Consider the following 25,692-nt stretch of genomic DNA (forward strand, 5'->3'; position numbering starts at 1 on the left):
TCGGGGAGCGGAGAGCAAAGAGTAAATTAAAAAACTATGACATTAAGATGGTTTCATGTGAAAACCATGAAGATGATAGCTGAGGAAGCTATATTCCCAGAAAGCCTGGGCCTCCCTGCTGTGACACAAGGAACACCAAGCCTGGCACGAGGGACCACCGGTGACTTTAATGACACAGTGTAGAAAAAGACGTTTTAACTTTTCTCTTTCTTGGGAGACCGTGTGTTCAAGTACATTCTGCAAGGTTGGAATGTTCCAGTTTCCAACCATAGATGTATAATCTTACCACTTTTATTATCAGAAAAGGCTACTTAAAACTAGCTGATAGCGCTGTCCTCATTTATAAATAATAAAGAATGAGGTAAAGAGGCATTTTTGTTGGACAAGTAAATTAGGTAATGAAGTCATATAGCACAACTGGTATACGCTGGTTCTCAATCATTGGCCTCTAGTAGTCATATTTCATTGGTTAACATGGCAGAATTAATATGTATTATGTATTACAGAAAGGCATATTCCCCTAGAATACAAAAAACATCCTTCAAGAATCGACAATGGACGTTTACAGACTTTTAAAAGAATTACCATTAGGAGAGAATTCTAAGGAAGAAACTCCTACATTGGGACAGACAACACAATTTGGGACTCTATCATCTCTGACTTTATGGCTAACAAATGTCACTGGCATGGATTTAGCCTTATGGGGAAATACGCTGAGTCTAGATATAAATCCCAGCATGTTTACTTTATAATTTGAGCTTGCTCTCTTTCATACAAACATCAGAGAAGAAACTGAAAAGTCTTTGTTTAAGGGAAGAAGCCACATTATGAGATTTGAGTAGAAAAAAAAATAGAGAATTTGTGTGGACAGACTAGATTGAAACCTTGCACATTTGTTGATGTTGCTGCTCACAGAACAAGATTTTCGTACACCAGTGAGATTTTCTCTTCAGGGAGCGAAATTTTAGAGTCATGGTAGGGACAAAATTAATTTCAGCAACTAATGTTTATTGAACTGTTCCAGTTGTGACTGCCTTTGAAGAGGTTATAATGGGCATGTAAGTTGATGGTTGTAAACGGAGATTTTGAGTGCAAGGGAATCAGGTGCCAAGAGAGGATATTCAAGGGGGATTTCCTGCAACATGAAAAGTGAGCTCATGTTGACGGATATCAAAAAGGGAGCGGGGACCAGGTGAGGTCTAGAAGACCCAGAGAGGCTGAAGTTTCATCTGCAGTTTTCTGGGTCATTTGTAAGCACTGATTTTCCCAACATGGTCTGTGTCTCTTTCAGTGGTCTAAAAAGTTATTCTTTGCTACGTGAAAAGAAAACAATGTCTGAAGAGAAGGAAACTATTTTTCTCCTTATGGAGTTTACCTTGAAGTGGGAAGATGATCTTGTTCTTCGATGCATGTTATAGACTTTTTATGCTATTGAGGACCTACAGAGGTACACTATTTTTTCTCTTGGCTCCTATTAGATATCATTTTTTAAGGCATAAAATATATAACTTTATTATTTTTTTTTGTATTTTTCTGAAGCTGGAAATGGGGAGAGACAGTCAGACAGACTCCCGCATGCGCCCGACCGGGATCCACCCGGCACGCCCACCAGGAGGCGATGCTCTGCCCACCAGGGGGCGATGCTCTGCCCCTCTGGGGAGTCGCTCTGTTGCAACCAGAGCCACTCTTGCACCTGGGGCAGAGGCCAAGGAGCCATCCCCAGCACCCGGGCCATCTTTGCTCCAATGGGGCCTCGCTGTAGGAGGGGAAGAGAGAGACAGAGAGGAAGGAGAGGGGGAGGGCTGGAAAAGCAGATGGGCGCTTCTCCTGTGTGCCCTGGCCGGGAATCGAACCTGGGTCTTCTGCACGCCAGGCCGACTATTAGATATCATTTGATGGGGTATTTTTCTTCTGTATATTTCAGAAGGTTGTCTCTTCCTTTGTTCTTCCGTTGTTCTGGGAAACTGTATTTAGATTTTGTTTTGAATTATTATGATATGGTTTAATCCTATTTAGTAATCCCTGCACGAGGAAAGATGTATTCAGCCTTGACATGTGCCAACGTCAGGGCATGTGGAATGACCATTACTTGGCTCACTTCTCACTTAGGTTCTGGCTGAGTCTCAAATCCCTGGGAGGGAGCACAAGGGATGTGGGCCACTCTACCTGTTTCTCATTATTAAGCAACCATGCCTGGCCTTTCTGAGCTGGTATCCTCCTGGTCTGCTGGCTGTCTCAACCACAGACACACGTTAAAAGTTACACCCTCACTGTGCCTCATGTGAGGTGTCTCCATACCTCAACTACAGTTACAACCTGTCTTCTCTGGGACCAGCTCCTGACCTGTGGGTGTGTTATCATCTTCACATGAAGTTTAACAGAAAAACGGGTGATGTGACTTCAAAGGTGTTCACACCCGTTACTTATAAACTAAAATAAATTGAGGTTAAAAAATATCTGGAGCAGACTCTTAAACGTAACTGGAAGAAGGAAGTTTCTACGTGTGGTAACAGGATGGAGTCCCCACGCGGCATTCCTAATGACTTCCCACGATGAAAGGCTAAGCTGTTGTACAGAAACAGAGTCACAGACGCATACCGTTCTCCTTGTGCACGAAGGCTCCCTGGGGAGAGTCAGGGATCCCCTTCCACACCGTGATGGGCTTGGGATAGCCAGGGTCCATGGTTTTCATTTCTTCACTGTACCTCCAATACCTAAAAAAAGGAGAAAGTCAGCAACAACAACCCACTTGTAGGGGAGGAAATGAGGTCTGCAAACAGCCATGGCCAACATTCCACGTCCCTGCCATGTGCCACCTGCACACCTGCTAATGACATTCAGAATGGCTTCAGATCGCGGGAAAGACAGCGGAACAAAAGCCTTCCCTCCCTTTCCGTTAAAGCATACCTGGAGCCTGGGTATGTTGTGGTGCATTTACTCCATCGGCTAAAGTTAATAAAAATGCTAGCGAAGCATATTTACAATTGCAAAAGGGTAGCAGCAACCTGTGTATAAGTTCGAGGTATCCATTTCTAAAGAAAATTTTACGTAAGCAGTAGGACATCTCTTTTGAAATAATCTTCAGCAGAATTTTGCTTCATGTATTCATTCCATGCCTACCTGAGTCCCTACCCGGCTGTATTGCAGATGCAAAAGAGACAACCTTGAACTAAACAGATATACCCTAGCTCTCATCAGTCTTCTAGTTTAGGGTATCTTTGGGTTATAAGCAAAAAACAAACAAACAAAAAAAAACAAATAAAACCAAGTTATCAAAAAATACACTACGCTAGCAAGGTAGAAAGATCTCTAAAAATGTGAAGTTCTGCACAATCAGTACTATGTCTAAGTTTACTAGGCAGGTGTTTCTACCTGTTAGATGCTGTAAACCATAGGATGAGTTTTTAAATTTAGCTAGCATAGAAATCTGGGATAATTAAAATTCTAGGGACAATAAGATTACACCTGCATGTGACTGAAGAGAGATCCCTGGCTGGGTAGTTCAACTGGTTAGAGAATTGTCCAGATACATCAAGGCTGTGGGTTTGATCCCTGGTCAGGGCATACAGAGAATTAATCAATAAGTGCATAAATCAATGGAACAAATCAATGCTTCTCTCTCTCTCTCTCTCCTTCCTTCCTCTCTCTTTAAAATCAATCAATAATTTTTAAAAATTCAATAAATAAAATCACTATGTACTTAGGAACCAGGTTTGTTCTCCAAGGAGCAGAGACCACAACATTCATGTAACAACACCTATATGTTCTGCAGTGTTTTGTGGCTCTAAGGTAAATTCGTACACATGCATTTTTTTTTATCTTATTTCACTATGATGGCTCCACAATCTTTTGGATTGCATGTTATATTTCACCCTATGATGGCCCTGTCACTCAGTGCGTTCACTGGCAGAGTCCTGAGCATCATATAACTTAGAGATAATGACTTGGCCATCTTTCTGGCTTTTGAATGTTGCAGGGTTGAAACAAACTGACACTGCCTGGTTGTCTGAACGTCACTGCTCATCCTCTCCTCACGAACTTTCTGTATGAATCCACCTGCCCTTCTTGCTCTTTTGCTGCTCAAATCCTCCTCTTCATGAGAGAATGAGCCTTTCTTCCTCCCTGGTTCCCCCAGGCATCACCTCCATTTGACATCTCTGACACTATGCTGAGCACTTCTATTACATCCTGGGATGTAAGACCCATGGAGACCACAGTTCAAGGAAATGCTAATAAAATGTGAATTTTATCCTGCTCTCTTGTAGGAAGAGAATCTGGTATAAACTTGTCGGAATAAATGTGTTTCTCCCTCTCTCTGCTAGAAGATAAGGCAGTGCTCTAATTTGGGACCATTTCGTAATCTGCAAGCGCTCAGGGCGGGCTGGGACCCTTGGGCTACCAGCGGTGTGTGGGGTTTTGACACAGACCCAGCACACTCAAACTCAGTGGGACTCCTCTCGCTGTGTCCAGAGATGCCTTCTAAAGGTGCCAAGGCTGATTCAGAAATGCAGCTGGGCATTTTAACTCCTAACATATTGAAACATATTTCAACTTGGATGAAAAGCTTGTTCCACTGATTTTATTTTTCCTCTCTGACAAATAAGCTCAGGGGCTCATTGAGATGTATATTAACATGTTTGGACAGAACACTGTATAAATAAAACATTTGGTGGGTTTGGAATGTAGATACCACAATGGAATACATTTTGGACTTTTGTGCAGGACTGTTAGCCAATGGTAAAGGCTATTCTGATGAACCTTATATAGTTTTTCTTCTGAGACGTCTGTGATCTCGCCTGCAGAATTATCGCTTCATCTAGCTGACTCTTTGAGAGAAGCACAGGGAATCAGCACTTCAAAATAAATGATGATTAGGAACGAGATGTCTTTCATTATTTTTTAGACTTGATCATGAGTCATATCCAAAAGAAACAGAAGTTGTCCTTGTAGTACTATAGAGTACTATATTTAAGAAATGTTATAGAACATTTTCTTAAATTCCTTTTGTGAGAAGAACAACATGGTATGGACAGATTTGGAAAGACAGGCTTTGACAGGATGTTGATGGATCCTGAACTCCAACTGAATAAATGTGGCCCAAAGGGTCATTTCACAGGACACAGCAATTCTTCCTTTTTCTGTTTCATTTCTCTACTCACCGTAAGGCTGCTCGCTTCCGTTAAGTAGCCACGAGCACACCTTTTTCCTATCCAAATAATCATACAAAAATCTCATTCTTCAGGAACATTCTTACAAGTGCAACAGAACTGAAATGATCAATTTGTATTCTATTAAATAATTAAGAAATGGTCCTGGCTGGTTGGCTCAGTGGTAGAGCATCAACCTGGGGTGTGGATGTCCTGGGTTTGATTCTCAGTTAGGGCACATAGGAGAAGCACTCATCTGCTTTTCCACCTCTTCCCCTCTGGCTTCTCTCTCTCTCTCTCTCTCTCTCTCTCTCTCTCTCTCTCTCTCTCTTCCTCCTCTATTGCAGCCTAGGTTCAATTGGAGCAAGTTGGTCCCAGGCACTGAGGATGACTCCATGGCCTCAATCAGGCTCTAAGAAGAACTCAGTTGCTAAGAAACAGAGCAGCGCCCCAGATGGGCAGAGCTGGGTGGATCCCAGTCAGGTATATGTGGGAGAGTCTGTCTCTGCCTCTGCTCCTCTCACTGAATAAAAAAAAGATTAAAAAATAAGCCACATGGCCCTGGCCAGCTGGTTCAGTGGTAGAGTGTTGACCTGGCATGTGGAAGTCCCAGGTTTGATTCCCACCAGGATACAAAGGAGAAGCGCCCATCTGCTTTTCTACCCTTCCCCCTCTCCTTCCTCTCTGTCTCTCTCTCTTCCCCTCCTGCAGCCAAGGCTCCATTGGAGCATAGCTGGCCTGGGCACTGAGGATGGCTCCATGGCCTCCACCTCAGGTACTCAAATGGCTCCGGTTGCAATGGAGCAACACCCCAGTTGGGCAGAGCATTGCCCCCTGGTGGGCTTGTCAGGTGGATCCTGGTCAGGCACATGCGGGAATCTGTCTTTCTGCCTCCCCCACTTCTCACTTCAGAAAAATACAAAAAGAGAAAAAAAAGCCACATACACCAAATAATGACTTCATCACCACACAACTCAAGCTGGAAGAAACAAAGGGACTTCTCTGCTTGACTTCTATCAGGTCATCAGAAAAATAACAAAACAAAACAAAACTGGATCTGTATTTTGACTTCCTCCTTTGAAAATAAATTTCTCAAAGGTTAAGCTTAGAATAAAGTATGGCAACAGAATCTCGGCCGTGTTTGTGAGAAGATGCTGGGAGACAGTTTAGAAATGTAGCCTTTCAGAGCTAAATGCTATGGAGATCAGAGAGCACCCGAGCATCCAATTACAGCCTAGGAAGAAAAGGGCAGGAAGGGAGCTGAGGACAAGCTCTGCGCCACGTAATCAACGGAGAAGCTGGAAACTTACAGCTCAACTTGCCGGGCTGTTTGTGTGTTTATGAAACCATTGTTTCATTGTCCGTACCTCGTGAAGCCCCTGCCTGCAATATGATTTTCAAATATCTCAAGCCTGTGCCTCCATTCCAGCTTTCCAACATGTCTTAAAGCAGAAAGATGCCAGTGGAAGAAGATGTAGAGAGAAGTAAAGACAAATAAAATCTCAATATGGTGTTTCTCAAAAACAAAACAAACAAACCCATACATAGAAAAATATAGAAAAGGTGAAAATTGATACATATTTTAAATATACAACCTAAGGAAGAAAGACTCCCTTGTTCTGTATGTGAAAGAGACGGCCAGTTGTTGCTTCTGCATCTGGGTTAGAGAGCATGGGTCTTCTCCATTGCCTTTTAGTCCAGGGTGAGTTATTTGTAAGTACATAAATGATACTTTGGAATTCTATTATTACACAAATATGAAGCAATCACTGTATAAAACACCTGTAACTCATCAACTTCTAGAAGACCACTTAGCAAAATTAACTGAAATCCTGCTTTAAATGTTTTTTAAAACCTGTAGAGCAGTTATGGGAACAGAGCTTAAAATCAAAGGACTACATCTGCACACTGTGTGGTATTTGCAGGTATCTTCTCAAGCAGGACATCAAGGAACTATTTATATAAAATACCTTTTCTCATTCACTATAGTCTTTATTCTACTGTAAATCTGGCCTCTAATAATCCTCGTTGATTTCACTGATCGTAGGTCATCCACATTTAATTTCTAAATTTAAATTTTTCAATGCATGCTAAAGTTTTAGAATGAAAACATTTTTAAAAGTAATGCCTATAGGTGTGGAAAAATGGCTGATAATGGCACAGTTTTTGTGATCAGCTATGAATTCCTTATGGCTAAAAAAGAAATAAAAAATTAAAAAGAAAAGAAAGAAAAACCCCCGAAACTGAAACTCTCCAACGACTCCATACTAAACCTAGTCCTAAGCAATGAAACCTGCTGAGGAATTAAACTCTAACCACCTTGCGGGCTGTTATTTTAGAGATGATGCTATAAGTGTGCAGGCTTTCCTTTAGCGGTCACCATACTGGTAATCAGTTCTCCACACCCCTTTCTTGCTCTAGCACGCCTACATCTTCCTCAGAGCATGCATGTTTTGTGGTGATCAGTGACATCTTGTATTTTAATATAATTTTTGTTTGATAAATCTTCCTTCATGTGGTTTAGTAAAAATCATTGGGCAAAATCTGTGAACAGGCCCTGGCCATTTGGCTCGGTGGTAGAGCATCGGGCTGGCCTGTGGAAGTCCCTGGTTTGATTTTCAGTCAGGGCACACAGGAGAAGCACCCATCTGCTTCTCCACCCCTCCCCCTCTCATTCCTCTCTGTCTCTCTCTTCCCCTTCTACAGTCAAGGCTCCATTAGAGCAAAAGTTGGCCTGGGCGCTTGAGGATGGCTCCATGGGGCCTCCACCTCAGGCACTAGAATGGATCCAGCTGCAACGAAGCAACGCCACAGATGGACAGAGCATCGCCCCCTAGTGAGCATGCCAAGTGGATGCGGGTTGGCATATGTGGGAGTCTATCTCTCTGTCTCCATGCTTTTCACTTCAGGAAAAAAAAAATGTGAACAAAGTCAGTAACAGAATAGATTTACAAGTATGCATTTTAATCCACAGTGGCAAATTATAAGACCTTTGTGGTGAAAGATAAAGCTCAACGTTTGAAATAATTTGTAATCAGGAATTGTAAATCGCAAAATAAACAAGGTTTATGTCTTTTCCTAAAGTTGGAAACGTTTTACAGGGTTAAGCTATCCTGAGATTATAAAGGTGACTCAAATACAGCTGTTAGACATTAAAGTCTGTTGTTCACATGTGTGTGTGAATGCATGTATACACACTTTAAACTTTCTTGTAAAATGGACACTAAGTCCTGCAGCTTACCAATGAGGTTCCTTAGGAGTGTCATATTTTGACCCAACTTGTGATAGTGTAATTAAAACTTGTTTTTTCATCTGTGTCATTTTTTAACCTAACGTTAACTTAAATTAATAAAAAGCAAAGCTTCCACCTTGTATGTTACACATAATACACATCAACAGTGGGCAGGGGTGAAGCCAGCTGCACGTAGTAGCTATGGCAAATTGTGAGACTGACAGTTCACTAATTTTTACAAACCCTGTTAGTAATGTCATGGAAGGAAAAGAAATGACAGGACAGCGCAGGGAAGAAACACTGTACTTCAAGCTAAAAGAACTTAGTCCAGTATGACAAGTTTGGCTCGCATCTAACAACCACTGCCGGTGCCTAAATAAACAGTGTTCTAAGAAACAGAACTCGTGACTAAACTAAAATTATTTGAAAATGTTCACAATGAACTAGGTGTAAAAATTTAACTTGTCATATAAAAGCATTAAAAAGCCTCTGCAAAAAAGGAACTTTTTAAATAAAGGAAGTAAAATTACAAGAAACTGTGTTGCAGGGGTGTGTAGATACTGTCTCCACAGATTTAAGGTGCCTTAAGTTTACAGAGAAGAGAAAGAATACATATCACCTATATAAGTTCATAAGAAAAGGCTGAGTAGAGGAAGAATTATGTTGACTCTTATTTTAAAATACATTCAAAACCTTTCGATTTCCAATTTCAGTAATTCTTGCATTGATATCCATACAACTAATTCTTCCACCAAGAGTCCATGACTATGACAGATGGGAAATCCTGGCTTGTCTAAACACTCCTGAGCTGCTTTCCTCAGGTGAAGTGTATACTGACCTGTTTCCCTTGAAGAAATAGGTTTTCCCAACGTCCTCCCACCAGATGGCCGAGTCGATGCCATGAGGGGGAATTCCGCTTCCGAGGGTAATCAAGTCATGCGGGTAGCCCGGTTGAAGCGTTGTGTCCTTGAACACCCAGTATTTGTTACCTGTGCAGAGTAGGTGCAAATGCAGAGTACACTAATTCAATCTCAGAAATCAGACCCTATCGATCGACGAACAATTGCATTGAAAGTTACTAACAGATAAAAGTAAAATGGTCACTAGAGGGAGGGGGGTTGGGGGAAGGGCGCTGGGGAGGAAGGAGTGGGGGGAAAGGTGTAACGAGGGACAAATATAAGACGATGAAAATGATTTGAGTTTGGGTGGAGGGTATACAACACAATCAACAGTTCAAATGCTATAGAGATGTTTACCTGAAACCTATGAACTCTTATGGATCAATGTCACCCCGTTAAATTTAATTTTCTGAATTAAAAAAAAAAAAAAGAGAGAATGGTTTTCTATGACACCTGCATGATAACTTCAATAACTATGCAGCAGCCATGTCTGGAACACAGAGTTTATTTTTGAAACATTTATGTTATTTTCTAAAGTGGATATATAATGAGCAACTATTTAATAACCCAGTCAGAATTTGTTAATTAATCTAAGACATAGAGTTCTACAACTTGCTACAATGACATAGTTCTGAACCAAGGGTCAGGCATGAGTTTCCTCTGGGAACCAGAGGTCCTGCTTTTGCTGGAGGCTGAGCCAGTGTGGTGTTTTTTGCAAACTGACATCCTAGGACTGCTGTGCTGATAGGAATCGCCTTTCTGTGCGCACGATTCCTCTAGGCCGACCCCCTTCCTTCATTATCAACATTCACAAGTCCCTCCGGCCCTACAACGTCATCCTGCTTTGAACTGGTTTCTGCATCTAGCTGGTACCCATTCTCTGTTTAAAGGTGGTTATTGAGGGGGGAGAATTTTAACTCTACCTGCATTCAAAATTGCAGGACATGGAAAATACTAGAACAGTGCATTTTATTGCTCTTTTGGAATTACCTACAGATAACACAGTCTGTGCGCTCTGCCCCCAGGCGGTCCTGCCCACACTCCCTGCTGGAGCATGCTGTCCATTACCACAAAGTCACACTTGCTGTACTGCACACCCATTTAACACCAACTGGCTGGGTCAACAGCGCTGGCCAACAAAACAATTCTCCACCCTCACATCCATTTTTAATTGAGGAATAACTGACATAGAACATTATACTAGCTTCAGGTGTACAACGTAATGATTCTATAGTTGTATATACTGGAAAATGACTACCAAAATAGGTCTAGTTACCATCTGTCACATTACAACTTTTTTCTTGTGATGAGAACTTTTAAGATCTGTTGTCTAAGCACCTTTCAAATATACAAAACAGTGTTATCAACTAGGGTCACCATGCTGGGCATGACATCCCCAGGACTTACTCCTTTTCTAACTTACTTATCTGTACTCCTTGATCTTCTTCACTCATTTTGCCAACTCCTACCCCTTCCTCGAACCACTCTCCATTCTGGCAATCACCAACCTCTACACTGTATTAGTTTTATTTTAATTTGCTTTTTAGATTTCACACTACATAAAATAATCTGGTATTTCCCTTTCTCTGACTGACTTATTTCATTTAGCATAATACCCCCTAGATCCATCGATGTTGCCACAAATGGCAAGACTTCATTTTTTATGGTTGACTAATAGTCATATATACATGTGTCTGTGTATCAATACCACACTTTTTTATCCACATATCAATGGACACCTACTTGCTTACATATCATGGATATTGTATTTTTTTGTGTGCGTGATAGAAAGAGGGACAGATAGGGACAGACAGACAGGAAGGGAGAGAGATGAGAAGTATCAATTCTTTGTTACGACACCTTAGTTGTTTTTTTTATTGCTTTCTCATATGTGCCTTGACGGGGGAGGAGGGAGGGCTACAGCAGAGCAAGTATCTCCTTGCTCAAGCCAGTAACCTTGGGCTCAAGCCAGCAACCTAAGGCTTCAAGCCAGTCACCTTTGGGCTCAAGCCAGTGACCATGGGGTCATATCTATGATTCCATGTTCAAGCTAACGACCCTACGCTCAAGCTGCAGAGCCTGCACTCAAGTTGGATGAGCCCACAGTGAAGAGTGCGACCTTGGGGTTTCAAACTGGGTCCTCCGCATCCCAGTCCGAAGCTCTATCCACTGCACCACCGCCTGGTCAGGCATATTGTGGCTATTGTAAATAATGCTGCAATGAACATGGGAGTGCTTATGTCTTTTTGAATTAGTGTGTCAGGTTTCTTGGGATAAGTACCTAGAAGTGGAATCACTAGGTCATGGGAAGTTCCATTTTTAATGTTTTAAGGACTCTCCGTACTGTTTTCCACAGTGGTTGTACCAATCTGCATTCCTACCAATAGGGCATGAGGGTTCCCTGGTGCACAGAGCATGGGAAACATTCAGAGAAGCTCAATTTACATTTGTACAGGTGTTTCAGGAGAGGAGAGTATATGAGAAAAGAAAGGTTACAGTTCTTCCAGGAACTTTTATTACTGTTTATAAATTTTTGCTTTTTTCAAAAGGTGTTTGGAAATACTTCTCTGTACTGTTGGTGTTTTCCATCAGTAATAGGAGGAAACAGTGAGATTTTCATTATAGAAGATCTCAATTTGCTTTTTTTCCCCTATTAGGAGCAAACCCTAGGGTATTTTTTTAATGCAGTTATATTTTCTTTTAAAAAACAAGCAAAACAGAAAGCTCATCAGCAAGCATTAGCTGTCAGGTCACATGATGAGATCCCAGCAGTTAATTGTACACACACAAAAATAAGAAAACAGGATACCTGCTGAGTATCTGTGGCACAAAGAAAATGACTCATGATTATGAGTTATACATTTAATTCTCCAGTATTTACTAAGGAAATACAATTATACAATTCCTTTTGCATCCTGAGGTGGTAAGATTTTCACAAGACAAGGCTGATGTGACTTCATTTCTACTTTTCAGATTTTGAGTGTGTTAGATTCATATTCAAATATTTTCTGTTAACATAGCAGAGGTGGGTTTTTTACTACCTTACCATCAAACAGTCTGGTTCTCAAGGAAAATATTGCTTCTTTGGCAGAAGGAAGGCATTTACTGAATTTCATAGGAGGTTGACACGGTCAGGAGCAAGTGGGAAAAGCTGGTCCTACTGACAGAGTACTAGGCAGAAGGTAGAGGAAAATACCAACAAATCTGATTAAAGACAGAGAAACTTTATAAAAAAACAAACAAAAAAACCCCTAATCTCACCTAATGTCTGGGGCTAGAATGTTATAGATCATATATACTCCAGTAATTCTCCTGTGAGATCCATCTCCCCACTGATCATTTCTTCCATCCATACATCCACTCACCCATCCAAACATCAACTCACCCATCCATCAACCCACCCACCCTTCAGTCCACTCATCCATCATCCATCCACTCATCCATCATCCATCCATCCGTCCACCCACCCATTCATCTCCCCACTCACCCTTCAATCCAGTCATCCACCCACCATCCATCCACCCACCCATTCATCTCCCCACTCACCCTTCAATCCACCCATACACCCATCCATTGCCCCACCCACCCTTCAATTCATTCATCCACCATCCATCCATCTATGCACCCGCCACCCAACCATCCACCCACCCATTCATCTCCCCACTCACCCTTCAATCCACTCATCCATCATCCATCCATCCACCCACCATCCATCCACCCATCCATTCATCTCCCCACTCACCCTTCAATCCACCCATACACCCATCAATTGCCCCACCCACCCTTCAATTCATTCATCCACCATCCATCCATCTATCCACCCAACACCCAACCATCCACCCACCCATTCATCTCCCCACTCACCCTTCAATCCACTCATCCATCATCCATCCATCCATCCATCCATCCACCCACGATCCATCCATCCACCCACACATTCATCTCCCCACTCACCCTTCAATCCACCTATACACCCATCCACCATCCACCATCCACCCACCATCCATCCATCTATCTCATATCTATTCAGAAAGAGTCTATTACAACCAGTCCCTGGGGGAGCTGTGGACACAATGACAGAAATACTCAAGGTCCACACCATTGGCAGCTGAAGGACCAGCAGAGGGGCCAGACACTAAGCAAAAATCCCACAAAGAAATTTTTAAAAAGACATGCTTATTCCTAACAAGGAAAAGGGTCTAATGACTTTTTAAAATGTTTATCAAGATTACAGGGCCTCGTCTGGAAGCTGATTCACACCTGTCTTCCTAACACCCTTGAACTGAGCCACTGTTACTGATGGGCATTATATTGTTCAGATGTTCTGGATTAGAAAAATGGATGGGAATCCAGCCTAATGCAATTATTTCACAGGTCAAAGAAGTGACATGCTTAAAATGCACAAGTGCTAATAGATTTTTTACTCCAGTCCAGGTATTTTAATTCAGCACTCAGCTTCCTATTCCATACTGACTCTCAGAACTGAACACGTCCACATGCCGTCTGCTTTCAGAACTGCTGATGACTTCCTGCTTCCTTCCCCGTGATCAAGTAATGACTGCACATGTGTTATGGAAGTGTTGGTGACTTAATCCACTGCACCAGTGCATGCCTTGCTCACTGTAGCCTTAGTCATCAGATACTCTTAGTAATACTAATTCAAAAATTCAAGTGCACTGTTGTTTCTTCAGAATCCGCAACACTCATTTACATATTTCATATCTTCACTTACAGTAGCCACTAAACTGGGGCACCAGCTGCTGCCTGTCCTTGTAAGTACAATTGTATGGGGACACAGCCTCACCTATTTCTTTACAGACTGTGTAGTCCCATTTTCACACTACAATGACAGGGTTTAGTAGTGATGATAAAGACCATATGATCTGCAAAGCCAAAAGTATTTATTATGTGGCTTTTACAGAAAAGATAAGAACATACTTTTTTTAATGGCTGGATAGTCTTCCTATAAAAGAAGTTAGAGCCCTGGCTGGTTGGCTCAGCGGTAGAGTGTCGGCCTAGCGTGCGGAGGACCCGGGTTCGATTCCCGGCCAGGGCACACAGGAGAAGCGCCCATTTTTGCTTCTCCACCCCTCCGCCGCGCTTTCCTCTCTGTCTCTCTCTTCCCCTCCCGCAGCCAAGGCTCCATTGGAGCAAAGATGGCCCGGGCGCTGGGGATGGCTCTGTGGCCTCTGCCTCAGGAGCTAAAGTGGCTCTGGTCGCAACATGGCGACGCCCAGGATGGGCAGAGCATCGCCCCCTGGTGGGCAGAGCGTTACCCCTGGTGGGCGTGCCGGGTTGATCCCGGTCGGGCGCATGCGGGAGTCTGTCTGACTGTCTCTCCCTGTTTCCAGCTTCAGAAAAATGACAAAAAAAAAAAAAAAGAAGTTAGATTACTCACTAACTTATTTATTGGGTTTGTTATTGATCAACATCGATATACTTCAGGGATTTAGAAATAAATGTCATAAGGACCATTTTTTTCCCCTTCAACTATGGTTTAACAAAGTATTCAACAGCTCTGAAATCAGAACAAGGGGTTACAGATCTTCCAGCGGTTAGCTGTGATTTTGGGCAAGACACTAAATGTAAACCTTCCTTTGTTATGAAATTACAGGTAAATTGCTATGAAAGTGCAGGTAAATTATCATGGGAGGTTTTTCTAAAAATACACAACATTTGGCCTCTTGGTTTTGATGACTAATTCTTGTAAATATACAATATAAACATGAACAAATTCAAGGAAACAGCACAAGTCACATGTGACAAACCTATTTCCTGTGTGTGGCAAGGCCGCTGAATATAAATTCCTTTATCTGGTGTAACTCTTTAGGCATTGGTTTTCCACTGCCTTCTAAAGAGACATTTGTAATGACATTTCATCCATTCACCATTGAGATTCCTTTGCGGGTTGTCTGTTGTTCTTTGTAAGAAACAATGTCTTTCTACCTCAAAGAGTGCCAAGGCTCCCTAAACCTGCAGAAGTGTTGAGCTGTGAGCAGCTGAAGAAACTGCTGCTTCAAGAGCATTTGCATTGAAGTGACAAGGAGAGCCACACAAACCATTTCTTAACCAAACAGTGCTCTTCTCTGACATCTTCCAGGGTCCCCTGATTTAGACAGCGCTTCCTTTGGGATGCACATCTTTTGTGTGCCTTCCTTATTCCCCGGACGTTATCACCCTCCTCTTCCCTATCTCTGTAAGTGAATGTTGCCTCTTGAAATGAAACTGTCAGCGGGGATGTGAAGTCCTATCTGGAAGTTATTAAGTGATGGCAGCAATATGCATTTTGAGATAGCTTTTCAGCGACTGGATTTTGACAGTTACTGGTTTTGAGAACCCTGGCAGTTTCATTTTTTTTATTTTTACATGGATTTCCAATTCTTGAAAAAGACTGTAAGAGCCCCACTGTCAATGAAGATTCTTGATATTTCATCTCACAACCATTTCGCCTGAACATGACTGCTGGGGAAGACTCTAGGCGCACAGCGTGTTGTGCTCACTAAAACATCACTTTGGTCCGTACACAGGGCTCACCTGAGGGATGCTGACCTAGCCGTCCAGCATGGAGTGTGGAGTGTGTCCAGGTGCTGCAGGAAAGCCTATTACTTCCCATTTTTTGTTTATGCAGCTAATTAAAGAAACCAACTTTTGAATGTAAACAGAGGGAAATGGCCCATGTTAGCTTCCAAATATCAAGCAGAGAGACGAGGGGGTTTAAACAATGCCAGGTACCAGGTGACAGTCCCATGTACCAAACCAGGTGGCCAGCTCACACCCAGCACCCAGATTACCACTCAGATACAAGCAGTGACACATCTAAGCCAGAGAAGGGAGACACTATGACCTGGTTTCTCAAAAAGGAAAAATAAATACACATACATTTACAAATGTGAGGCTGAGAGAGAGATTAAAAAAAAAAAAAACTCTTTAAAATACTGATCTACTGATAAAAAGTCTGAGGGTTCTTATAAGAAAAATATGTGATAAAACGTGAGAAATAAACAAAAATTAGAAAAAAATGGGGAACTTAGAACAGAGAGCAGAGAGCATGTGGCTCCTCTCCTATGATACACCTGGTTGGACATACAGGGGCCGCCTGGCCCTCCTGGTATCACACCTTTGAGACCTGGGGCTCAGGCAATGCACACGCAGAACTATGCTCTGGTTCCTGCTTCTGGTTTTGTTTTTTGTCTCTGATTGAGAGTCTCATGTCTTCCATCAACATGCCGAAAGGCAGGTCAGCTAACTTGTTAGCTACAAATAGGGTAAGATCTCACACCCTTCAGAGTACTTGAAAATAATGATTTCACATATAGGTGGGATATAAAAATGAGACTCATGGGCATAGATAAGAGTGAAGTGGTTCCCAGGGGGAGGTTTGAGGGGGAGTGGAGTAAAGAGGGACAAATATATGGTGATAGAAAATGATGTGACTTTTGATGATAGGCACACAACACAATCAACAGTTCAAATGCTACTACAGAGATGTTTACCTGAAACCTATGTACTCTTATTGATCAATGCCACCCCATTATATTTAATTTTCTAAATAAAATTGAAAAAAAAGAAAATATAGTGACATATAATTATTTTTTTGTATAACGAATGGTCTTGTATCCTGAACCTTTTGATAGGTAATTGGTTGAGTGGATTCCATTTTCTACATAGATAATCGTATTGTCTATAAATAGTCTTACTTTATTTTGCTTGCCTTATTACCCTAAAGCCCCCAGGAAAACATGGAATTGTTAAGTTCAGATATCCCTATCTTGTTCTTAATCTTACGGGAAAGTCAGAGACTAGATTTTACCTCATTGGGTGAATATCTTTGTACCCCTACAAATATTGTTTAGCTCTATTTCAGGACTTACTTAGAAACAATTTGCTTCAGCTATTTTAAGATTTGTTAGTTAGGACTGACCAGTGCCCATTCTGGGATAATTATCCCTCACCATTGAGCAAGACCCTGCTCAGTTTCGCCCAACACCCCATAGACAGGTGGCTGGTGGGACACAGATGCCGTTAGACCCGTGTGTTGGGCACTGTTCCCTTTAACCCTACTGAGTGACATGCTGCCAGATGCCAGCAGTCTCCTTACACGCACACATGGCTCAGGACTTTCTCCCCTTCTCTTGGGGGTCCCTCTGCCCACCCACGGGTCCTCCTTTGGGCAGTGCTCTTGCAAGTGTTGGGTTTGCTTGTTTTCTGACTCTCAGGGTTCACTGTCCTTTCTTTCTTGATGTCCAGTGTCATGAAAATCATTGTTTTGTACACTCAGCTCCATTTTTGGTTGTTTCGGTTGTGGGGGGTGGGGGTGGTAAACCCGACCCTTATTATTTCATCTTGGCTGGAGGCCGAGTGCACCCTTAATCTATTATTTACTATACTAAATACTCCCCCAAAGCAACGAGACCATAAAAATGCAGAACTGATCACATCTATACAGGATGGGTGCTTTGCGTCTGTGTTTCAATAATTTACATGCTGACGACTCCCATGTCATGTAACGTAATATGCACACATAATTTTGCCCAGAGTTCAAAAATTCTGCAAATCACATCAGAATATGATGCTTTTGTTGTACCTAGCAACTTCCCACTCTTTTAAAGATACTTATAAAAGTTCATGTGAATAAACAACACATTATGTTTATATTTATATCACTAAGACAATATTCATAGTTTGTAACTAAACCTTCATTTATACTTACACCAAATCCACACCTTGGAATGCATATGCAAGGCTAAGGTTGAGTATCTCTGGGAAATCTGAGGCTAAATAAGTTATGTCCCAACAGTGGGGAGCAAGAGACAAAGCTAGATAAGTAGGAGTACAGAGGAGAAGGAGAGAAACATAGAAGGAGGTCTGTGTCCCGAGAAAAAGAGGAAGGTGTGGAGAGAGGAAACAAGGCCACGAGGGCCATGGGACCAGCCACCAAGGAAGAGCTTCGAGGGTGAGCAGCCGAGGTCCCCGTGCAGTCTCCCGGGTGGGGCCGAGCACGGACGCAGACCAGCCCTCCCCACACAGCTGTGCTCAGTGGTCAGCCCTCCCCACACAGCTGTGCTCAGTGGTCAGCCCTCCCTACACAGCTGTGCTCAGTGGTCAGCCCTCCCCACACAGCTGTGCTCAGTGGTCAGCCCTCCCCACACAGCTGTGCTCAGTGGTCAGCCCTCCCCACACAGCTGTGCTCAGTGGTCAGCCCTCCCCACACAGCTGTGCTCAGTGGTCACCCCCCCACACACAGCTGTGCTCAGTGGTCAGCCCTCCCTACACAGCTGTGCTCAGTGGTCAGCCCTCCCCACACAGCTGTGCTCAGTGGTCAGTCCTCCCCACACAGCTGTGCTCAGTGGTCAGCCCTCCCTACACAGCTGTGCTCAGTGGTCAGCCCTCCCTACACAGCTGTGCTCAGTGGTCAGCCCTCCCCACACAGCTGTGCTCAGTGGTCAGTCCTCCCCACACAGCTGTGCTCAGTGGTCAGCCCTCCCCACACAGCTGTGCTCAGTGGTCAGTCCTCCCTACACAGCTGTGCTCAGTGGTCAGCCCTCCCCACACAGCTGTGCTTAGTGGTCACTATGTTTCAGGCATCAACTTGAAACAGAGGTCAGCAAGGTGACTCGTGACCTGTTTTGGTACAGTCCACAATCTGAGAAGACCTTTTACCTTTTTTTAAATCTAAAAACAACAATAACAAAAGAAAGAAGGATATGTAATAGAGACCGTGGCTGCCAAGGTTAAAACACTGGCTACTTGAGCATTACGAGAAAAGTTAGTCAAGCCTGGTGTAAGGTGCTGAGAATGTAACAGTTTATGGAAGAAAAAGAAAGGGGAGTACACGCTGGTTGTACTGAGCTCACTTTCTAGCGGGAAGAGTATAAACAAGCAATAAGAAGGAAAATACAGAGGGAGCCAGGTGGTGAGCAGACATCAGAGTGAAGAAGGACCTGGACTGCCTCCTGGTCCAGAGAGCAAAGGGGCAGACAGGTGGGATAAGGGACAAGGAGAATGTCTGGACTTCTGAGGTGATCACTGCCATAAGAAGACTGGCAAGCTGAGACAGCCACATGACTGTGATGTGACCACAGGAGGGAGGTGATGTGTCACCTGATGCCCAGGTCTGTCCTGCAGTTGGGGAGCTGGAGACTAGGGAAGGGGACACAACATCCCAGCTCCCCTGGACACGAGGTCTGACATCAGGGCGCAGCGTGTTCTCAGCTGGGCAGTACGGGCTGTAACCCGGAAGAAGGATGCACCACAGGGTCCTGACCGAGAAGGCTCTGAGACCAGACCTCCCCTGAGACTCAGCACGTCACAGGAGACCACTGACAGGCAAATGTTCTAGCCAGTGGTACCCAAGCCCCGGCCACAGACCGGTACCGGTCCACAGAGAAAGAATAAATAACTTACATTATTTCCATTTTATTTATATTTAAGTCTGAACGATATTTTATTTTTTAAAAAGGGCCAGATTCCCTCTGTTACATCCGTCTAAGACTCACCCTTGACGCTTGTCTCGGTCATGTGATACATTTATCCGTCCCACCCTAAAGGCCAGTCCATGAAAATATTTTCTGACATTAAACCAGTCCGTGGCCCAAAAAAGGTTGGGGACCACTGTTATGGGCAACGGGCAAACACATGACCAGAGACAAAGCTGTCCTGTTGTCACATAACAAAATAAGAAACACCATACCGAGTCTAATCACATTAACCTCTGCTGCTGTTACTAACTACCTTTGGTCTCAATCTTTTATCCAAATGTTTCTTAAGTAGCTACTCAGCCTCTCCAGCAGCTGAATTCTGAGACCTGGAGACAGGGAAGAAAACGCACCCTAGGTCCGCCTCTGGTGGCATCCATGTCCAACTGCTGCTCAGACAGGGTGGGTGGGACAGGGACACAACCGCTCCGTGAGTGATGAGGACAAAGGCAAGCGGATATAAGTCGGGCCCTGGGAGCAGTACAGGACTGTGGGTGTCTCTGAGAGAGAGGCGGGACAGGGCCCCAGCACAGCCCACCAGCCCACAGCCTCGCGCTAATTCCTCCCTTCCTTCTGTGCCTGCTGCACAGGGAGCAGAGAGGAGTGGAGGGAGGGTCATTTCCCTCCAAATACCAGCACGTTGGACGTTTCCTTCCTGTGTCCACAGTCCTCGTCCACATCATTTAGAGCAGGGGAAGTCAACCTTTTTATACCTACCGCCCACTTTTGTATCTCTGTTAGTAGTAAAATTTTCTAACCGCCCACCAGTTCCACAGTAATGGTGATTTATAAAGTAGGGAAGTAACTTTACTTTATAAAATTTATAAAGCAGAGTTATAGCAAGTTAAAGCATATAATAATAATTACTTACCAAGTACTTTATGTCAGATTTTCACTAAGTTTGGCAGAATAAATCTTTATACAACAACTTACTTATAGTTAAATCTATCTTTTTATTTATACTTTGGTTGCTCCGCTACTGCCCACCATGAAAGCTGGAACGCCCACTAGTGGGCGGTAGGGACCAGGTTGACTGCCACTGGTTTAGATGATTATTCCAGCCGTCAGGAGGGCAGAAATAGTGACCGGTATACTAGGAGACGTAGCAGATGGCAATCACTGAGGGCGCGGGCCACACATAAGAATTAACTTCATCCTCAAACTAATCCTGCAAGGGTGCATAACACCATCCCGTGTTCCGGATGGAGAAACCAAGGCAAATGAAACTGAGCAGCTTGCCTAGTTCACACAGGCAGTCAGCCCGTGGAACCAGCGTTCACTGCAGGCCCCAAGTGTCCTTGTAACTAAGGCCCTGACCCTTCCTCCCAAGGAGCAATCTGTAAAAACAAAATAAATTCAAAGGATACACTTTCCCGCACTTTCCTTGTCCATGGATTGGACCTCACTTAAAAGATATATTTTAAGCATTTCCCAAATGCTATGTTCTCATTTCCCTCATAATCACTACAAATTCTTCTAGTTTGAGCCTGAGAATAACTTCTTTTGTTTGTTTTGGCAAAGACCCTCTTCTTTCCCAGTTTAAACTCATTTTCTGTCCTTTAACTCCAGGGCAACACAGCCAATCCTGTCCATCCTTGACCTAGTTACCCTCCAACTCCCAATTCAGCTCAGACATGTCTGCTCACATGCCCCCACCCTCAGCTCAGTCAGGCTCCTGTCCCTGGTTTCCCCCCCTGACATAAGGTTTATTGTTTTAAATATTAGCAAGTTTTGAGGACAATTAAATAGCAAGTTTTGAGGATGGAGTACCTGTCACCTAAGTTCACTTTTGTGTGCCGAACAGGTATGCCATTAAAACGTGTTACTCCGATAATTACAAATGGTAAATTTCATGGGTGAAGTGCATTTTTTCTACCCATACCTTTTCTTTGCCTTTATGAGTAATCTTCTAGTTTACTGTAAGGTGTTTAATATAAACTGCCTAAATCAGGTAAGGGTTCAGACATGAAACAGATTTCACTGCATAAGATAGCAAGGAGTTCCAAATACTCCTAAAACAAAACAAAACCAAAAAATCCCTCAAACCCCGAACTCCTCAGGTAATGGAAAAACAGCTTTTAAATCATTCATTCGTTCATCCATTTTACTTTTCTGGTGCTTTGAAGCAAAATCTAAAAATGCTACAAGATCGCACTGACCCCTAAACTTGACTTTTCCGTGAGCTACCATATGAGAGCACGTAAGTATGAGAATTTAACGTTACCATTGATGTTACTTCGTTTATGTTCCTAGGCAGCGCCTGTGGTTCCTTTTGTGAGATGGCTTAGCCGCCGACCCTCACTCAGCACGGTCCCCTGATCTGCCTCTCCGAGGGTGACCGGGCCCTGGACACAGTGATCCAAGTGCAACAGAGCAAGGCGTGGGCGCTACTTACCTTTGAAGAAGACGAAGTTCCCGTCGTTGTTTTCATACACGGCGTCGATACCCGGGGGCAAGCCACGCCAGAAGTACGTGATCTGCATGGGGTACCCATCCATCACCCTGTTGTTCCTCACTCGCCAGAACCACTGGTCCTGCAAGCCAAGCACAAGAGCACTCAGCACGGGGGAACCCGGACTGCAGCCACGCCAGCTTCCTCACCAGGACAGTCAAGGACAGCTACACGCTCACCCACAACAACCCCAGGGCTTCTCGCGGTACACCTCCTAACCTCTCTAACCCATGCAGTGTGGTTGAAAAGAACGTGGGAAAACACTCAACTTTGGCACTGACATCATACCTAGGGCTGCCCAAGTGGAAAGAGAGAGGGAGCGCAGACTGGTCCCTGCTCGCTCTGTGGCCACGACAGCTTTCCAGAGCATGAGAGCAGCTGGGGACAGGGAAGCACCTGGTGTTTGTGGACAGCGAGCGCTCCTCCTACAGGGTTGGGGACCTCTCCGGGTCCCCCACCTTCCACCAATCATCCCAAGGAGGCATCATGGAATCCTGTCATCATCCATTGTGTCCTGCTTGGAAGATAAACTATATGGGCACCGCAAATGAACAAAGTGAGCTTGAAAAAAAGAATCATCAAGGTGCATTCCAATCTGGGTCAAACCCTGTCCTCTGTGCTCTCACAATGCCCTGCAATGTGGGGCCATTGAGTAAATGGCTTCTTTTCCCATGCAAAAATGTCTTAGTTTGATGTAGTCCCATGTGATTTCCTTCTGTCTCCCTTGCCAGAGGAGATGTAGCAGAAAAAATATTGCAAGAAGAAATGTCAGAGATTTTACTGCCTATGTTTCTTCCTGGAGTTTTACGGTTTTGAGTCTAACATTAAAGTCTTTAATCAACAATAAACTAACAACAACAACAAAAAGAAACAGACTCATTAACACAGAGAACAGACTGATAGCTGTCAGAGGGGAGGGGGCTGGGGGCTGGGTGAAGAAAGGTGAAGGGGTTAAGCACAGAAAAATAAACTCATGGACTCAGACAAGAGGACAGTGATTACCACAGGGCACAGGGAGGGTACGGGGGATAAACGGTGATGGAAGGAGACTTGACTTGGGGTGAACACCCTCTGCAGTGTGCAGATGATGTGTTGTAGAATTGTATACTTGAAACCGATATAGTTTTATTAACCAATGTCATCCCAATAAATTCAAGTAAAATAAAAAGAAACAATTTTTGGAACTATGCATGGTAATGGATGTAAAAAAAAATAATTAAGTGTGGCCACCATTCAGGGACTGTAATGAGTGGGAGACAGTGGTGTCATTAGTACACCTATCAAAATTACCATCCCTTCTTCTGTGACCTGAGGAAAAATGCATCATTTACGACAAAGGCTGTCCTCCTGCTGAATGAAGCACAGGGTTCTTTCGACTCAAGGTACACAGGGCAGTGCATCCAGTTTAACTGTGTAACCATGGACTCCAAAGTGGTCACCTCAGCTTGACTGTGTGGTGAACACACAAGACAGTATACCGATGAGTATTAGAGTTGTACACCTGAGATGTATAGAATTTCATTAGTTAACGTCACCCCCATAAACTCAGTAAGAAACACAAAGTGGCCTCCTCAATCTTTTTCTATCAACTCATCACGTTTTATTTTCTTTGTATTGATACTACCCATTGTTCTCTGAGACTATCTGATTCATCTACTCCCTGTCTAGTCAGAACACGGGCCCCTCTATTCCATTCAAACAAGGCCCTCCCTCGCCCTGGCCCCGTGCCCAGCGGCAAGACAGAGAGGAAAACTGAGCAGATGAAAGAGAGAGAAATCTAGTCCTTGACCTGGGTGCAGGGCTGGCTGTCCATACTGAGCCCCAGTGTCCCCACAGGAAGCCCTTGCAGCCTCCGCTCTGCCCCCAGGCACCCACAGCCCCATGTGGACACAACTCACTCATTCACCAGCCCCTTTGCTCATTTCCCTCGTTTTCGGAACATCATTATCATTCCTTCTCTCTCAGATTTATTTTAAAGCCTCAATTCAGGCTTCATGGGTGACCCTTTTGCTTATCCCCAGGGTGTCCTGTGATGCCCTGGGCCAATGCGCCACTAGGCGGTCCTGCTGCGAAGGCTGAGACACAGAAGTCTCCAATGCAACATGGGCAGAATCGAAGGGCTGGAGGGCACTATCGGGTACTATGGGGTACTAAACTTCTGCTTCCTCTCTGATCATACTCTTTCTCCCAGACCTCACCCTACGGGGCAGGAGCCCAGGGGGCTAAGCGTTGTGGAGAGTAGGGAGACAGCAGCAATAGACACAAAGCAGAAACAGAGCCACAAGACAGCGCTAAAGCTCTGAGGCCTGGGGGCGGGGGCAGGAGGCTGACAAAGTCACTTGTCAACAAATTTAGGTGTTAAAGGCCTGTGCAGAATTAGAGGTTTGCTCCTGAGAGATAAGGGTGGACAGCATTCCGCAGAAATTCCTAAGCACAGAGCCCTTAAAGATTCCTAAGGAGGTGATTCAGGGTTCACAAAGGCTGTTGCCACAACAGGACAGGCTAATCCTCATCACCATGACTAATTGCTTTATGCTAATCTGCCCTGGGAAAGCCTTTCTGTGGCTATTGTTTTGCTGGAGTTGATTTACTTAAATGGGGAGCTCAGGAGGTAACTGTCCTCTTGCCTTAGGAACAAAGAACAGTTCTAATGCCATGTGTGTGTGCGGGTGTGTGTGTGCATGTGTATGAGTGTGTCTGCCTGTGTGTATCCCTGTGTATGAGAGGCTCAGATTGTCACAATCATTAGCAGCTGGGGAGCCCTGTGTTACTGCTTCATTTTCACCCAGTGACACCCAGATGAATCAGCACTAGTGTTCACTGTTGAAGAAAAAGAGGAGAAACTTCTCCACAATAAATTAAATAAGGTTCCTTTTCTTTTTATTTATTTATTTTAAGAGATGCAGGGAGGCAGAGAGACTCCCGTATATGCCTCAACTGGGATCTACCTGGCAAGCCCACTAGAGGGCCATGCTCTGCTCATCTGGGACGTAGCTCCATTGCTCCGAACTGAGCTATTTTAGCGCCTGAGGCAAGGCCGTGGAGCCTCAGTGACCGGGCCAAATTGCTTGAACCATGGTTGAGGGAAGGGAAGAGAGAGAGAGAGAGAGAGAGAGAGAGAGAAGTAAGAGGGGTGGAGAAGCAGATGGATGCTTTTCCTGTGTGCACTGACTGGGAATTGAACCCAGGACTTCCACACACCGGGCCAACACCTACCACTGAGCAAACTGGCCAAGGCCAAATAAGCTTCCTAATAACTCAAACGAAAGAGCCTTGAACAACTACTGACGTGGTCCAGTGATTTCTGAACATTATTCTGAGTGACAAGGAATCTAAGGACGAGAGAAAAGAACAGCGATGCAAGAGGTTTGACACTTTGTGCAAGTACAGAGGCTCCACGCAGTCACGGTCCTGCATGAAAGAGACGGCATGTCTTCCCCTTGGAAGATCTGCAAACTAAGAGGAATTTCAGAATCCTCTGTGAGGA

At 44.0% G+C, this 25,692-nt stretch overlaps 1 protein-coding gene across 2 annotated transcripts in view; it reads right to left on the reverse strand.

Moving 5' to 3' along the window:
• Positions 1 to 25,692, reverse strand: part of MMP16 (matrix metallopeptidase 16) — a 225,638-nt gene that overhangs the window by 12,358 nt on the left and 187,588 nt on the right. For both annotated transcript variants that reach the window (XM_066266469.1, XM_066266468.1), the window contains 3 exons: positions 22,149 to 22,287; positions 9,218 to 9,368; positions 2,599 to 2,714 (listed from right to left, as the gene is read on the reverse strand). In XM_066266469.1, the coding sequence (XP_066122566.1) occupies positions 2,599 to 2,714; positions 9,218 to 9,368; positions 22,149 to 22,287 (406 nt within the window). The remainder of the gene's footprint in view (positions 1 to 2,598; positions 2,715 to 9,217; positions 9,369 to 22,148; positions 22,288 to 25,692) is intronic.

The sequence above is a fragment of the Saccopteryx bilineata genome, chromosome 3 (genome assembly GCF_036850765.1).
Source record: "Saccopteryx bilineata isolate mSacBil1 chromosome 3, mSacBil1_pri_phased_curated, whole genome shotgun sequence".
In the NCBI taxonomy this organism is placed as follows: Eukaryota; Metazoa; Chordata; class Mammalia; order Chiroptera; family Emballonuridae; genus Saccopteryx; species Saccopteryx bilineata.